At 35.1% G+C, this 18,438-nt stretch overlaps 2 protein-coding genes across 6 annotated transcripts in view; one reads left to right on the top strand and one right to left on the bottom strand.

The window, feature by feature from the left end:
* The window catches only part of beat-VII (Immunoglobulin domain-containing protein beaten path VII), a 501,410-nt gene that overhangs the window by 267,970 nt on the left and 215,002 nt on the right, over nucleotides 1–18,438 (bottom strand). For all 5 annotated transcript variants that reach the window (XM_017615650.1, XM_017615668.1, XM_017615640.1 and 2 more), the window contains one exon: nucleotides 15,490–15,599. In XM_017615650.1, the coding sequence (XP_017471139.1) occupies nucleotides 15,490–15,599 (110 nt within the window). The remainder of the gene's footprint in view (nucleotides 1–15,489; nucleotides 15,600–18,438) is intronic.
* Nucleotides 15,056–18,438, top strand: part of LOC108362591 (uncharacterized) — a 40,095-nt gene continuing 36,712 nt past the window's right edge. The window contains exon 1 of the mRNA XM_017615633.1: nucleotides 15,056–15,098. Within this exon, the coding sequence (XP_017471122.1) occupies nucleotides 15,069–15,098 (30 nt within the window). The 5' untranslated portion in view covers nucleotides 15,056–15,068. The remainder of the gene's footprint in view (nucleotides 15,099–18,438) is intronic.

Here is an 18,438-nt window from a genome sequence, read left to right as displayed (position 1 = left end):
CCCGCCCAAAATTTTTATATATTTTATTGAAACTTTTTGGTCCAACATTTTCACCAACAATTCACGTTTACGATTTTCATTGGCACATTTGTTTGCTAAGATTAAGGTTTGGTGGTCATTTGCCGATTTAAATAACCTAAGGAAAGTGTTATATCCGTTCTTGAAATTCTCAAGTTGTGCAGCATTTCATAGCACGGTTATTCGCAAAGCGAAATAAATTTTTTCCTCTTCACTCCCTGGCGGCAACAATGACCCGGTTCTATAGTGAATGTCCTAGAAGCTTTACAGTATAGTAGGTGGCAATTTCAAAATGGCTGCGAATCATTGTTCTACAGAAATGCAATATACATATACTTATTTCAGACGAAATACCTTAAAAGTTTGAACGCATAATAATATTGGAAAATCACATCCATTGGGCCAATTGCAACGCAGGAGCGTTCGATATACTCAATGGTGCAACAGGTCGATTTAATCTGACCTTCACGGCCCCTTTTCTCACTTGGCTATTTTTAGTAATAGCTCGACTTCAGCACCACTTGGCAGCACGTTTTTGCAATAGTATTGCATACATATTTAAAACATTAGCCAAATCGGATCATAAATAAGATTTTTAGTAATAACTCAACTACAGCGCCAACTGTCGGATTAAATTGTGAAACTAAACCATCCAGAGACCTACTCAAATACACAAAAAGTTTCGTTAGAATCCGTACAACCATTTAGGAGGAGATCACTCACAAACACACCTACAGAAGAATAAAAAAAATTCATTCAAAGATAGCTAAAGGTCGGTACGTTTGTAGGCCTCACACCCCTTTTCAAATAGCCCAAATTTTCTCCATGAGTATGGGCTTGATTTCAACTATATACATATCTCCATACGAAGTTCCAGTACTGTACCATGAATACTTTCAGAGATATGCAGTATAAAAATTCGATTTATATGGGAGGTGCCACGCCCCCCTTTCCAACAGCTGCCCTCTTTCTTCATGAGTATGCGATTGATTTCGTATATCTCCATACCAAGTTCCAGAACTCTACCATGAACACTTCCAAAGATAGGCAGTATGAAAAATTCGGTTTGTATGGAAGATGCCACGCCCCCTTTTCCAATAGTTCCAATTTTTCTCCAAGAGTATGCGATTTATTTCGTACATCTCCATACAAAACTCTAGAACTCTACCAAAAAATTTCCAGAGATAAGCAGTATGAAAAATTCGGTTTGTATGGGAGATGTCACACCCCTTTTTACAATAGCTAAAATTTTTCTCCAAGGGTATGCGATTGATTTCGTATATCTCCATACCAATTTCCAAAACTCTACCATGCACACTTTCAGAGATATGTAGCATGAGAAATTCGGTTTGTATGGGAAGTGCCACGCCCCCTTTACATATAGATTTTTTTCAGCCTAAAACCATCCTTGGGACACGTGCGGCAGGTGGCAGTTTCAAAAAAATCGGTTCAGCCGCTCTCGAGCCTTGCGAAAACTAACAAACGGCTTTCTAAATATATATTAGTTGAGATATATTATATATTATAATTATATTTTGACAGTATCCGTTGTTTCTGATTGGCGTAAAAAAATCTTGCCTAGTGACGAATTCGCCCCTTGATATGGTCGTTACTTAAAGCTATTTATATTCGAAATTGCATGAAAATTGGAAAACAGGAATCTATAAGCTTATCCAGGCAAAAAGCTACCTAAGTACCGAATTTTAAGCAAATCGGACCATAAATACGATTTCTTCGAACAGATCGGTCCCTGGTCCACTTCTCGGACAAAATGGATCATATATGCTAATATATGCTAAAAAGCTACCTACGTACCGAATTTTAAGCAAATCGGACCGTAAATACGATTTTTTCGAATAGATCAGTCCCTGGTCCACTTCTCGGAAAAAATGGACCATATATCCTAATATATGCTAAAAAACTACTTACGTACCGAATTTTAAGCAAATGGGACCATAAATGCGATTTTTTGGAATAGATCGGTTCCTGGTCCACTTCTCGGAAAAAATTGATCACATATGCTAATACATGCTAAAAAGCTACCTGCGCACCGAATTTTAAGCAAATCGGACCGTAAATTCGATTTTTTCGAATAGATCGGTCCCTGGACCACTTCCCGGAAAAAATGGGTCATATATGCTAATATATGCTAAAAAGCTACTTACGTACTAAATTTTAAGCAAATCGGACTATAATAAGATTTTTTCGAATAGACCGGTCCCTGGTCCACCTACCCGAAAAAAAGTAAAATTTTTTAGCCTAAAACATGGTGGTTACCGAAAGCTATTTGTATACAAAATTTCATGAAAATCGGACCAGGCGTTCGCGAGATTACCTGTTACAAAAAAAAGGGACTTCTCTTTATATAATTAGTATAGAGTATAGATATAGATTTTTAATGTTTGTATAAAGATGTGGGGTGAAACCCGCGGGTAAAAGCTAGTAAGTTATAAATCTGTATCATAAATTTGTATCTCGAAATTCTAATTAAAATGCTTGGGATTGAGACATAAATTAGTGTTAAATTGGACATAAATTAGTGTAAACTAAACACGATCATATGTCAGATAAATTCAAAACAATTTTGGTGTTAATTCTACAGTTTTCATAGTGCTAATTAAACACGATTATCCATTGGTAATTTTACAATAATTTTTGTAAATTTAACCAAATTATTATGTCAAATTTCAAATAAAATTTACAAATGTTTGGTGTCAATTAAATAGTTTTCGCTGTGTTAAACTAAACCTTGTCAATTGTGTTAAATTTACAATTTTACCTGACGATTTACATTATACGAAAAAAAAAATTTACCACGAAATTGGTAGATATTTTGTTAATTTAACACAATTTTTTTCTGAGTGTGTAGACCGGTTTGGTCACCATACGAAAAAAAAAACAGTTTTAATAGTCCCCTCCTATATTTAAAGCTTGTGTTGAGGGGATTTCGGCACAACAAAAAAATTTGATCCTGAAGACGTCGCATGTTGGCAAATTGTCAAATTTCGAGTCTTCTTAGAAGCAGAGGATACTTGCTTTAACAAAGTGTGGAATCCCACACTTTTTTCCAATGACAACAAAATTTTCTTCAACAGTTTTTTACTCTTCTGAAAATTACCCATTTGACATGGTAGCGACGACATGAAGAGGAATGTAACAAGATATTTTTTATCTCACAGTGTAAGTGCGTGATAGACTTGAATCGGCAGTGTTGTTGCCCTGTACCGAATATAATTTCTTTCAGTGTAAGAGATTTTTTTAGTGATTAATGCGGGCCAAGACCATATTCGTTTGGCAGTAAACTGAGGCAAGCAGATATTGAAGTTGGGACTCAATATAATGTCGAAAGTGATATACTTCAAACCTCTCCGAGAACTGCGGGTTATGTGCCTAGTTCAAGTAAATATGATGAAGCGAGTGAAATGATCATTCAAATTTCGAAATTATTTTATTCAATGAAAAGAGTGTATAAAGGGCGAAAAATAGTATTTTAAAATTTTACTGCAAAATTTGACTAAAAGGAGTTAGCAGCTTTTGCCGCGGTGCCGACGATATGCGCAATCCTATTTTATCATTGTATTTTTTTTATCAAATTTTGCAGGGAAAACATAAAAAGATTTTTTGTAAATTATTTTAATTTGCATCAACCTGATAAGGAAGAAAATCGATGGATAGATAAATAAAAAAGTTGTGAAATGAAAATGCGTATTGATTTTTTGGATGAAATGTTATCAGGAAAGAATGTTACTCATACGCCATGTACATAGCCATACTTGTAAGTCTGAGAATGACTGCCTAAGCCGAATGGTGAGGCCGTGCTATGTAGCAAGAGCTGTCAAAAGTAAAAATATTTTAAATGCTCTAAACTGTCCACAATATGTAGCTGTAGTTATGGTGTATTATTTCTGATGTAGCTGATGTAGGTAGCGAAATAGCTTGTGGCTGTGGTACCACATTCTGTTTAGCCAGTGCGTTTTAACTGTCAAAAGTGTGCACACTTCTCGTAAGAAAAACTCTCAACATTTTATTCGGTCAGTTTTGCAATCGGTGTACACTTAATTTTCCCACAGTTACAGGGAGAGGTCTAAAAAAACGGAATATATATCCGATCCAAAATTAAACACCATTCTGGGCGTTTTTTTGTGTCATTTTAGCGTTCCTACAGTGTTTTTTGGAGTAAACTTTTTGTATTGTCCATTGGTCGAAAGATTATGAGTATGTAATTTCAAACGACGTTTTTACGCATCTGAAAATGTTTATTAAGCTGGCTGACAAGCGATTTAATAACATTTGAAAAAACGGATTTGGCGAAAATTGACCGGAATATTGCCATATTCTAATGCGAATTTGGATTGAATGGAATACTGTGAAAGCTCTCATAGACGGACGCTCTAATAAGCGAACATCTCTTATAAGCGGACACATTCTTGGGAACGAACAATTTTTGGTTTCTTCCCATACAATATGCTCACCCATACACGGACTTTCCGATAAACGGACGCGGACACTCAAAAATGTCCAGTTATGAAAAAAAATATTTCCCATAAGTGGACGCGAAGCTCTAAGAAGTGGTAAATTTTTTTTTTTCAGTCAGATGTTGACTATTGCGCTTTTACCTAAGTATACAAGTTCATATTCAAAGATATTTTCTTTTCTAGAAAAAGTGTTGCCTTTTCGTTGCCCTCTTCTTGCTGCTTGACCGAAGCGGGCAATGAGATTTGCGGTAGGAAAGACAACGCCATAAATTTGAATTTATTTTGAATTCATCCTGTTTCTATCTATTCATTCAATTTTTTAAATTTGAATTTGGATTTTATTTTTTACGAAATTCCCATAAGCGGACATCTCTCATAGGTGGACTAAGAGTATGTGACCGTCGGTGTCCGCTTATGGTAGCTTTCACTGTATTTCTTTATTTGTATTAAAATTTAGCGTACATATATGTATGTATATTGTACATATATAACATTATTATTCAAACGTGCATTTGCAAATAAATGTATGTAGATTTGTGTCGTTGTACTAGTTCGCATGCAGTAAGCAAAAAATGTCAGATGGAAATTCCCCTTGGGCACCACATAAAATACACCAAACAACCCACAATTATTTTTTCTAGCTCCGCGCTTTGTGGCTTCAAAATCCCGCTTGGAGAGCAGTTTTATAGTTCCTATCATATGCACATACATACACAAATATGAATATACATTCTTACATGCCTATGGTATGTAAATCAATAAATGAACGTGTGCATAATAAACTTCAGAGAAATATAAGCTTATTTGCATACAAACAAAAAATAAATTAAGAAATACATGGGACGGCTAGAATTTTCATCAATATAGACGTTTTTATTATTTCCTTTTCCTATTTAGGGGTCGACGTGTCTCATGCGATTCGATGAACAGAAATGTTGTATTTACCATTGGTTTTCCGCCACTATTTTGATATTTAAGGCCTGTACAAACAGGCGCGCACTACTAATTCTGTCACATACTGCATCCTCTTGGACCACCTTGATTAAAAAAATTTAATCTTTTGTGTTTAATCTATGTGTGTATATCGTGTGGGATAGTACGCACCAGGGATTGGCAAAGGGTGCTGTTTTTGTGACTTTAAGCCTACTCACGTTAAAAACGGAGGATGAACGAACACCACCGCAAAGCGTGCTGTCTTGCAAATACAGCCACCACAAGTGAACGATGCTTATAATAGCTCATACTGATATTGACTTCGGCAAATCTGTACTCCGAATGATCGTGCACGAAACCAGCAACCGCCGTATTTGATCGACTGCCAAAAGCACGATACTGCTTTGGACGGTTGCCGAAAGCATGAGAGCTTATGTGAAAGACTGGCGAAGGCAAGATGCCGCAGTTAGCTAACTTGATTTGTTGCAGAAGTCAAACCGCCGCCTTTGGTTTGTTGCTGAAGGTGCGTTTGACGTGTTGCCGAAGTGATGATACTGTAGTTCAAAAACATTCAACGACACTTGCTTGTTTGAAATGAAGCATTGATATGTACATACATACATACGTACGCCAGCAGTGAGCGAAGCAATTGAATGGTAGACGCGCTATAAATACATGCATACGAGACGATAAATTACCCTTTACCACATTCGTCGTGATTTCAGCAACAAGTCAAATGGCTTTCAGCAACAAGTCAGATGATTTTCAGCAACAAGTCAAATGGCTTTCAGCAACAAGTCAGATGATTTTCAGCAACAAGTCAAATGACTTTCAGCAACAAGTCAGATGATTTTCAGCAACAAGTCAAATGACTTTCAGCAACAAGTCAGATGATTTTCAGCAACAAGTCAAACGACTTCTGCAACAAATGATGACTCTCATGTTTTCGGAGCCGTTCAACTGCCACGTTTGCTGGTTTCGTGCACGATCATTCAGAGTACAGATTTGCCGAAGTCAATATCAGTATGAGCAGTTATAAGCATCGTTCACTTGTGGTGGCTGTATTTGCAAGACAGCACGCAATGCGCTCGTGTTCAGTCATCCTCTAATTTCGTTTAGGTATCGATACTACTAAGCCAACGCCGCTGCTCAGTCATACAAAGCAGCGGTATTGAATGAGTATGAACAGTTGACGATCAACCAATGCCAATCCCTGGTACGCACCGCATCTGATTGAGGAAACCTTCATGAGTATTATAGGTACGAATGAATGCCGTTCAGTGAAATACGTTAGTATTAGTATTGGTGTTGGCCTTGATTTGACAGAACGCATGTTAAAAGTATGCCTGCTACAATGAACGCTTGACAGGGAATGCCTTGGCCACTAAATTAACATACTAACGACAGATAAATTAATATTTTATATCACTAATTGCATGACTGCATTGCGCCCGCTGTGGTGTAGTGGTAAGAAGGGTGCGCTACCGCTCCGCAGGGTCTGGGTTCAAGCCCTGGTCAAAGCAACATCTTAAAAAAATATAGAAAAAATGTTTTTTCTTAACAGCGGTCGCCCCTTGGCAGGCAATGGCAAACTTCCGAGTATATTTCTGCCATGAGAAACAGCTTCTCATTAAAATACAATCGCCGTTCGGAGTCAGCGTAAAACTGTAGGTCCCTCCCGTTTGTGTGACAACATCAATTCGCACGCCGCAAATTGGAGGAGAAGCTCGGCCAAACACTAACATAATTTGTCCAAAATAGCACGCCAATCATTTCTCTTCTGTTGTAACTGACGTCAATTGGAAATGTCAAGTGAAGCCAAGTTCTTCTCCACCTCACGTATTTTGGCTTTTCTCTTCTTATTCCGGCAAATACGTCTCGCTTCCCTCTTAGTTTCCTATAACAGTCCCACATGGCTCGCATTGCGCCCGATCGAAGCGCCATCCTCTAGGTGGCATGACTTTTCTCTGCAACTTCTTGACACTCCTCATCGTGCCAGTTGTTCTTTCGGGCTCGCTGGAATCCGACTACTTCTTCGGCGGCAGTACTTAATGAGCAGGAAATGTGGCTCCAATGCTCCTGTATGTCGATTTGTTGAAGAGTTCTCTCTGCGAGCAGGTGTGAGAGTTTAGTGGCGAATAAAATCTAACACCTATTAAAGCTCTTTTGAAGTGATAACTTGTTGTGACATAACGTTCTCATGTACTAAACGGTTGAAATTTAATTCTTGTTAAAATACAATAGCAATTTATAATAACTAATTTTAAATAATATATTTTGGCAATTAAACTGATTGTGCAAAACCAAATTTTATGTTGATTACCGCAAATCCAGTTGACTGCTATAATATGGCATCATTTATTAACATATGTACGTATGTATGTAGTTATGCAGAGAAAAATGTATACATATACGTCTGTACATCCGGGTACATATCCTGTAGGAAATACAATTAATTTAAAATTATGTAGTAACAAATTGCTCTTCTTTTATTGACAACTAATTGATATTTCTTGAAACGAAATGATTTACTTGAAATGATGTGGCCATTGGAAGCAGTCAGTTGGACTAGAATGGAAAAACGTTATATACAAATTAAATGAAAATCTTGAACTTTATATAAATAACTCACAGAATCGGAATATTAAATCGAGAATATAAAAAATCTACTGGGTTCTGCTTAACCGACCGCGTAGGCGTGTTTTTTAATTACTCATTTTGGATTAGAATCTATCGCTTTTCTATGTTTAACAACTGCACATACAACTATGTAAATATACGTACGTCCGGTGTAATTCGAGTAATGTACTGTTCATGTATAAACAAAATAATTGAATACAATAAAGTCAGAACTGAACCAACAGGCGATGGAACAATATTTATCTAAACGCTTACTCGCACAACAAACTTGCCAAACTGACCGCACAGGTAATTGCTTTGGCGTTGGTCAGTGGTGGCGTGTAGTATCATTTGCGTATGTGTCTCGTAATTACTTGCATATGTTCATATCCCAGTGGAAAAGGTAAATATGGGGAATGCATAAAGTAATGGACAGCCCTATGCACGAAAATATGCAAGAATCGCACTTCAGCTTTGTCATATGAAAGTAATGTGTCACATGTCGTCATAAAAACTATAAATATAACCTATAAATAGAATTTATAAAAATTTAACGTCCGTGCCCGAGGGCTTGAACCCGTGACCAACAAGTTGGTAGTTGAACACACATCCATTCGACTACAGTAGCTATTTCGATAACGTGAAAAAGACATACTTAAGTTAGTTCTAAAACTTTTTTTTTGTGCGGCTTCAAACTTCCAAACTACATATTATCTCCCGGTTAACTTGCGATGCATTTCATGTACTCGGTAGTCTACATTTTTAGCATTTTTGCCGAAAATTCGTATTAAATAAAATAGTGGTTAGCAGTGCGCGCTACCATTCCGGACGGCCTAGGTTCGAGCCCAGTTTCCGACCAACATCAAAAAATGAAAAACAAACAAATATTTTCTAATAGCGGTCGCCGAGAAATTCAAATTCCATCCAAATTGGGGAATTCTCCCTCGGTTGATACCACTGGTTCACATAACGGTTATTTGTAAAAGCCGAAGCGAATCGAGATAGATATATACGAATGTATACATAAATGCTCAGAATGAAAAGAGAAATGAATTAAGCAGTGACTGTCACTTCAAATATATAAATTACTAGCAGGTCCGGCGAACTTCGGCTCGCCCAAAATTCATTTTTTTACTGAAACATTTAGGTCCAACATTTTCTCCAACAACGTTCATGATCTATCTGATAATATTATGGTTTGGTGGTAAGGCATCTTCCAAGGCCGTCTTAAATAGCCTAACCAAAAGGTTATGTCCGCTAAGAAGTTCTTTGAATTTCCTAAATGATCTGGCGTTTCATAGCACATTTAACCGAATAATGAAATAAATTTGAAGAACATTGTCCTCTTCACTCCCCAGCGGCAACAATGATCCACCTAGATGGTGAGTATCGTTGGTTTACATAAGTCCAATATATATAGACTTATTTCCGCTGAACTATCTTTCCGATAACCCCTATTTACTTCTTTGAGTGTTGAATTGACTTCATGTTTACCCATGAATACTTTCAGAGACATGCAGTATGAAAAATTCGGTTTGTATGGGTGCATGCCCCCATTATATATCGAAATAATTTTTTTTAGCCCATAACCACCCTTGGAAAGACTGCAGTAGGGATGGGCACCGTTTCCGAAATATCGGTTTTTTGATTAATCACGGTTTTTTTATTCATGCTTTAAACCGTTTAAACAAATGGGTTAAAAACCTGATCTTTTCGGTTTACCAAAAAAAAGCACTACAAAAAAAAACCAAAAAAAATCGATATCAAATTTAATTAAATTTTCACTAACACTTATTACTTACTGCTGTGCAACGCAAATTAATTAAAACAATAATGTTTCTTTATTTTATATAACAACTTCATTTCCATATATAGGAAATATAATGAAGCGTGGGATATATTTATACAAAACTATATTTGTGTACGTGTTGACTCGCCTTCGACTACACACAGTTGAATCATTCAGTCATGCCAAGAGTCATGTCTGTGTCCAAACCGACTCGCGAGTCAGACTCACCGTCTATGGTGCCTATAAAGTTTTGAATTTACATACATACATATGTATATATACCTATAGTAAAAATGAATGTATGTATATTTTGTTCTAGTGAGATACTGGTAATTGATACAGCTATGAAATATTTACACAACATAGAAGAGAACGTAGCGGTAATTTCTCATACTCAACTCTAAATTTGTATTTTTTGGATTAAGACACTATTGAGTAAATGAGAAATATTATTGCCTATTTTTACAGATTTTTTAAAGGTAAAAAAATCCAACAAGCCAAGTCCGACAATATATTATTATATACCATTTTAAAGCCCTATATGCCATCTTCTCAGATCATATTCGATCTTTGAAATCGAATAAAAAATAATCATTCAAAAACTAATAAATCTTCACAATCGTATTTTCTGATGAGGAAATGTGGTGATTTCCGAAATAGCCATCACTTCTACCATTTTTTTCAAAGTTATTGTTGCTTTTCCATATCATAGTTTTTCATTGACAACGGCCTCAAGCTCAATAAAAATTTTTGAATATAAAAATAGGCAATAATGGTTCTCATAAAAAAGGATAAGCTTAGGGGATAAGGTCTTCAAATTTCATTCATACATTTCATTTTATTTTCGATGGTCACCCTAATGCACATAATAATAATAATAATAATAATAATAATAATAATAATATCCCAACGGTTTTTACCCTCGATTCCCGCCCATCCGCACGAGGGGCGCAGTCCGCATGACGTACGGAACCAATATTTTAAATTTTTTTTGTGCCGAGTCACGATAGGCAGGAGTTTGTTAAGTGTCGAGATCTAAAACTGTTCAGCTACAGAACTAAATTCATCAGCTGATTTTGTGTATTTATGTCAATAATTCACTTATTGAGAGAGGAGAGTATCGCTTTCTTAATGCTGAAAAGCGGATCTGATATATCAAACGTGCTGGAATGAGAGTTAAAATCCTGGCATAAGCAACGGAGTGGGTCGTGCAATTCAAAATTGGTTTTACAAGCTTTCAGAAATATGGGACAAAAGTGTCTTGATACGCGTGAGGGAACATTAAAGCTTACATCAGCCAGAAGAGACGGACTTGAAATTGAGCCTGTCAGTAATTTAACCATAAAAATTATACCAAGCATTTCCCTGCGACTGGCAAGTGTAGGAAGGTTAATAAGTTTTAAGCGACTCGTATAAGGTGGAAGACTATATTGAGAATCCCATCGGAAATTTCTTAAAGCAAAAAGTAGGAATTGTTTTTGAATTGATTCTATCTTGTCTGAGTAAATTTGATACCTTGGATTCCAAACCACCGAGCCGTATTCCAGAATCGGCCTAACTAATGTTGTAAACAGGGTTTTAGTGATATAAGGGTCACTAAATTCTTTTGACCATCGTTTCACAAATGCAAGTACACCTTTAGCCTTGTTGACTGTCACATTAATGTGAAGATTAAAATTAAGCTTAGGATCCATTGTGATACCAAGGTCCACAAAATTGTATACCTGTTCCAGGTTATGGTTACCTATTATATAAGAAACTGGCAGAACAGCTCTTCGCGAGAAGCACATTACTTTACATTTCTTAAGATTTAGAGGCATAAGATTTACTTTACACCAGTAAGCCATGCTGTTTAAGTCTGATTGTAGCAAAGACCTTTCTTTAATTGAAACGTACGATTTATAAAGCTTTACATCATCTGCATACATTAAAATTTTGGAGAATTTTATATCTGTAGAAATATCGTTTATAAAAAGCAAGAACAGAATCGGGCCTAGGTGGCTACCCTGAGGGACTCCTGAAGTAACATCAATGACGTCAGAGATAGTATTTTTAAACAATACCCTTTGTGATCTATCATAGAGGTATGAAGAGATCCAACGTAGAAAATTAGGTGGAAGACCAAGAAGATCAAGTTTATAGATGAGCAACGAGTGGCACACTTTGTCAAATGCTTTACTGAAATCAGTATATATAACATCAACAGTTTTGCTCTCACTAAATGCTTTTGAGATATAGGATGTTAATTCAAGTAAATTTGTAGAAGTTGATTTGCCCTTGCAAAATCCATGTTGACTGTATGAAATGCTTGAAGTGATAGAATGCGTCAACCGATTTGTTATAATTGCTTCAAATAATTTAGGAATTGCAGAAAGCTTAGCTATGCCCCGGTAGTTCTCCACTGAAGACCTGCTACCGCTTTTATGTAAGGGGGTTATGAACGATTCCTTCCATACAGTTGGAAAAACGCCCTCTTTAAGAGACAAATTAAATAAGGCTGTTAACGGCTCATAGAGATAATCAGCACAATTTCTAAGAAAACAAGTGGGGATCTGGTCAGGACCATAACTAAAAGACTGCTTTAAGGACTTCAGGTAAACTAAAACATCATCGGGAGATATTATAGGGTTATGTATTGAGTTAATTGGACTTAGTTTAAAAGGATAGTTAAAGTATGCTTGGGAGTTAGTGGAATAATTGGATTTAAAAAACTGAGCGAACATGTTAGAAATTGTTTGATTATCACCAGAGACGGTATTTTGATACTTCATGGCGGAAGGAAACCCACGTACATTTCGCTTGGAGTTTACGAAATCATAAAATGATTTGGGGTTATATATTATACGTCGTTTGATTTTACACAAGTAATCTTTATAACACTTTTTGTTTAATTCAAAGAACTTGTGACGCAAAAGTGAGTATTTTACATAGTATGAGTGTAAGCCGGTTTTTTTTTGTAATCTAAAATAACGTGACTTTCTGTTTTTCAAGTTTCTCAGTTCTTTAGTGAACCATAACTGTGTTTGTTCTACAGGAACACACATGCGTTTAGGCACATACTTTTCAAATAATCTATGTACAGTAAAATTAAAATGTGCAACGCTTTGCTCAACTTTTTCTTTGTATATAGGCCACGACAATTTAGACAATTCTTTATTCAGTTTTTTAAAGTTGGCTTTCGAAAAATCAAAGCGAATATTTGGTTCGTATGTTTGGACATCGCAATTTTGACCATCGTTTATAATTTCGTAAGATATCTCAATAGCAGGGTGGTAGACATCTTCGGGCAAAACTAGTGGGTCACATTTATTTACAGCCGACTTAGATGCATCATCAACATAAACGTGCACTATTTTGATTTATTACTCAATTTTAAAGTTTAAAAGTTGGTCTTTGCTCAACGAGAAATTAAATAAAGCAAATTTGTGTTATTTCACATTCAATTGGGAAATAACACAAATTTGCGTTATTGCCGTTTTTTCTATGTACATATCTACAAACATACATATGTATGTATGTATGTATGTGTTGCTGCGCTCCTATTACAATACGAACCCTGCAAAAAATTGTGCGACTAATCTCAAAAGAGAGTATTCCGAGATTACTCTCAATCAGGTACAATTGGGAATTAATTAGTCCCAAATAGTCTCATACGGGTACTAATGGAGGTCAATTAGTCCCGACTCATCCCTTGTGGGTATAATTGGAAATCAATTAGTCCCCAATGGGTACTATTAACGATTTATTGATATGTACGCTCTTAGTCAATGAAATTTCATGTGCGGCGTTGGCACATAGAGAGAGTATTCGCCTAACAAAACTGAGCACCCCGGTTCGAATCTCACCTGGCGCAAATTTTTATTTTTTAAAAGTGACTGGTCGCTTTTTATACCCGTTCGGGTATAAAGGTGAACAATTAGTCTCTTCATAGGACATTCCCGAACAAAAGCGATCAGTTCATTCCATATAAAGAGATCAAAAGTGGTATCGCATGCTCCTTTGCGATTGCTCCCGGAGTCATCCCGGGTTAGTCCCATTTTTTGCAGGGAACAAACTTGTTTGTAGAAATAAACTTTTACCGAAATGAGTTTGAATGATTTGAATGTTTTTCATTCATTTATTTTCATTCTTCTATTTGAAGGTAGAAAATTTAAACAAACTGTATATTCATAACTTACAAAATTCCAAGCGCTGAGTGTTTTGTATTTTAAGTAAAATATTCAAATCTACTGTACTCTGGTTGGCTAGAAGTTTGAAAGAGTTCATGGAGCCCTCTAGTATGTAAGGTCATGTTAATACATTTTTATTTTCCACTCTTAATTGTTTCACCTTTGATTGCTTTTCGCCGCCATTGGGCTGCAAAAACCCAAAATATTAAAAAAAAAAAACAGGTCGATTAATGAGTGTTTCGTTATTCAGCTAATTATACTAATTAGACATGGATTGCAATTAAAATAACGCGTCTTTAATCCCATTTATTTTAGGTCTTAAGGCTTTTGGAAAGTTTTTTTGTATGTACAATGTACATGAGTTGTGGGAGGATCCCACTGAATTTTTGTGACGTCTAACTTGATCTAATTGCTGAAAAGTTCTTATTACCACGCTATTTCGCTAAAGTCTCTTTGCATGTGATTTAAATAAATCACTTGTTAGTTCGTATGTATATTCTTTGAGAATTATAAAAATCTTAATAACGCAACCCACAAAATTCTAAAATTGGTTAAACTTGTAGAAGTCTCTGGGATTTAAAGTGTAAAAAAACAGATATTTGGCATTTTTTGAATTTCTGAAGTAAGATATAGCGTGGAGGACAATCTTTTGTACAGTACAACATGAAAACTTAAATATTGGTAATTTAGCTCCAAAGGTAAAAAATATGATTACTTAAGCATAATACTTGTTTCCAAAGATTACAATTTTTTTTTTAACAGATACATTTATATTTTGAACTAGTTATCTGTTAGGAGGCCAATTTTGATATCAAATATCTGGAAAAATTGTGAATAATTGCAGAAATGTTGGTATATTGAAATTTTGTACCTTTTGCTCATTCACTCCATTTGAAAAAGAATAAATTCCGCGTTTTATTCATTCTGAAAATGTCTGTTATGTTTTTGTTTTAGAACCAAGACAACGAAAAGACACTTAGCACTTACGCAATATGTTTGTGTTTGGCCGAGCTTCTTCTCCAATTTCTGGCGTGCGCCTTGATGTTGAGCTATGTCCCACAACACATGACGGGACGCCAAATGTCCCGTTTTTTGGTAAGAAAAAAATTTAGATATATCATTGTAAAAAACTTAGAATGCTTAGAATATGTATATTTCACCTACATATGTACATATACCAGATAACCTCATTGTCAAAACGGCACGAGACTCGAAGCCTGTAAGCAGGTATTTTTTGCATGAAATCCCAGGTTGCAGCTCCTATTCTGTTGTGCTATTCATTCTCGAGTAACATGTTTTGCATACAAAAATGCCATGAATAAATGAAAACCTAACTGGTTCTAATTGTATTAAGTGGTGGTTAAATATGTAGCTACCTTAAAGTAGCCACCGAGGCGAAATTACAAGTTCTTGAAATGTTCCATTCTCTTTAAATATTTCGTATGTTTCTTATAGATAAGTAAATGAAAAAAATCTGTTTGCTTACCTTATATAGGATTTCCGGTCGTACGTTGTGTCTGCACTTAAAAGTGGCGCTGGAGCCGCGTTCCACGTACCGCGGTACCACTAATTGCACATCCAGCTCAGATTGTCCGTCTGCAAAAAACGATGGTAAATCAACATAAGAAAATGTAAAGTAAATAGAGATTTTGTATAATACACACCAAAGCGCTCACTCGGGGATAATAAATGTATATGACAGAGATACAAACATATCGTCGTTTAAAGTACAAAGCCGCGTATCAACAAAATGCATAATCGCGTATGGGTTGCGTTGCATAAATTTTTTCTTGAGAGTAAAACCACTCGTATTTCAAAGTAACCCTCTTTTTTTATAAAGCAATCGCATTTCTGGCTGGTACATTTCAGGACGAATGGATAAGGATTGAGCCTGTATGAGCAATGCGCGGTTTTGTACTTGAAACGACGATATAAACATATATGTAAATATGTACACCCAGTACGTGCTCAACCAATTATCCCAGAAAAAGTAATTTACGTCTGCTTATGTAGCAACTAACTTCAAATTGATGTATAATCACCTAGAAGCCTACTTGAGATAAACCAAATACTTACACTCTTGATACATTTGCAAACACATAATTAAATATTAGTTGAAAAATCATATTACTTTGGGCAATTAACTATTTCAGAATTGAATACTAAGTAATTTTAAATTGGTTGAAAAGACATATGGAAAAGAAACATTCTGACTTTGAAGTGCTTTAAGCCAAATGCATTTTAAAGTAGTTGTAGCAATCCAGGCTAGTTAATGTGCTATATTACGAAACGTACTATCTTACATTAAGAACTTGAACATAAGAAAATTAATTGGATAAATTTTTAATTTTTAGGGTCAAATTCACAGTGCTTAGTTAACCACTGATAAGAGTTTAACTATCGATTTTCATATTCACAACGCTCAGTTAACAAAAATTTAAACCAGCATGCCCCCATAGTTAAATACTTGTGAAATAATTTTTTTTTTGTGGAACGAATTTCAAATTTGAATAGCAATGTATTGATTTTAAGAATTTGTATATTTTCAGGCGATACGAATTTCCATAGTTAACTATGTAACTCTGAATATAAATTCATAATTAAACTCTTGTTGGTGGTTAAGTTAACAATGGTTTAACTAAGCACTGTGAATTCGGCCCTTAGTAGTAAATAAATGCCCAGATTTTACTTCGTCTGAAGGCATTAACACTGCATTAAAAAAATTCAGCATTTAAATTCTATTAGAGGATGAACTTACTACAAAAAAGTTTAAAGCTTCGCAATGCTTTTTTATTACTTTTGGGTGTTTTCTTAAACTACGTAACTGGTTTATGTTTGTAATTCCTTTTTATGTTCTAAGAGCTTGCTTTGGAGTTTTTAAAACGTTTTATCTTGTCCCGCACATGAAAGCCGTTTAGAAGGTTTTTCAAAGGCAGCGTTACTATTAAAACCAAGTTAACGTATGGGCCAGCCCTATAGTGGCCAAAAGTCTTAGTTTTCAAATTATTTATGTCATTTTAATTAGTAATATCGGGGCTACCTATTTCATTAGTTTTATAGTAATTAATGAACTACTGATATTTAAAAACTAACTTTCCATTTTTCAATGAAAACCTTTATATGCATATATAAAGTTTATTTAATAAACTTGAATGATTTTCGTTAGGCATTTTTTTTATTAATTTACTCAACAGTGACAACTAAACTAATAATAATATATTTTTTCTTCATTTGGCTTTAGATTTATGATAATTGTCTCATTTCTTCTTAAAATAGCGAGTACAACATGGCGAACTAAATTTTTAAAATATCTGGATCTTTTTAATTGAAAATTTAGTGCTATTTTGTTTTTTCCATTTAAATATTTCATTTTATGTTTGCTATATTTGTTCTTTTTTAAGCCTTTTATCTGAAGCATAAAATCTCATAATTGTTATATCGCACCCTTTATTATAAGGCAATGTAAGCTCGCGCAATCAATTACACTGCATCTCAAATTGTAGTTTGGTTTGTGTTCTCCAAACGCCACTATCCAATCCTATGATTCCGAAAAACGAGTTAATTTTTTATGAATACGTTTTCGAGATATTTGCAATTTACAGCTTAAAACAAAAAGTCGTTAATCGTTTATCTTAAGAACCAATTTAACGATCTTAAAATGAAATACGCCAAATGAAAGCCAATACAATTCCCAATAAACCGTATATACATCATTTTCCGAAAGGACAGATTAATTAATAATTCCAGTTTTTTGTTTTTTTTTTATAAAAAAATGGAAAAGAAATCAAACTTTAGCAGAAGCAAAAATTATAAAATAACAGATTCTGTGCCAAATTTTTGCATTTCTGCTACAAAAAATCCATTACTAATGAAGAAAATTGATTGATAAATAAAGAAATAATGAGTGGTCAAATGAAAATACGCAAAACTTTTGTATATGAAAAAAAATGAGCAGAAAAGCGTGTTATTCATATGTACGTGGCGTATGAGTAACTTCTGCAAAGATAAGTCGTGAAAAGGTTTTCGAGATATTTTCGACATAACTAGACGGTGCCAAAACCAAACTTGTTAGAGGTTATTTCCAATGAAGAGAAAATATTTGTTTAAATCTTACGCATTTTATAATTATTATAATTTCTCTTTTTTGCTCTGAAGGAATTATACTCATAAAAGGTACGAACGACATCCAAAGTAAGACGTTAAACTTGTTATCAAAATAACTCAGATTTTTTATTTATTTTAATTAGGTAGGGACGTAGGTAGGTGGAAGTGGCTGCCACCTTAGCGGCACCCTTAGGCAATAGATAGAAGGCCTATTACCATAGTTGATGCCGTTCAAATATCCTCCCTGTTGAACCACTTCGTGTCGCTGATGAATTTCATCCTTGCGTCGGTATTTGAAACCTCCCTAAGGTCGGCAAGGAATGGTGAACAC

The sequence above is a fragment of the Rhagoletis zephyria genome, unplaced genomic scaffold (assembly GCF_001687245.7).
Source record: "Rhagoletis zephyria isolate East Lansing unplaced genomic scaffold, Rhagoletis_zephyria_1.1 Rzeph_scaffold_00023, whole genome shotgun sequence".
NCBI classification, from domain to species: Eukaryota; Metazoa; Arthropoda; class Insecta; order Diptera; family Tephritidae; genus Rhagoletis; species Rhagoletis zephyria.
This window is presented reverse-complemented; position numbering and strand designations above follow the sequence as displayed.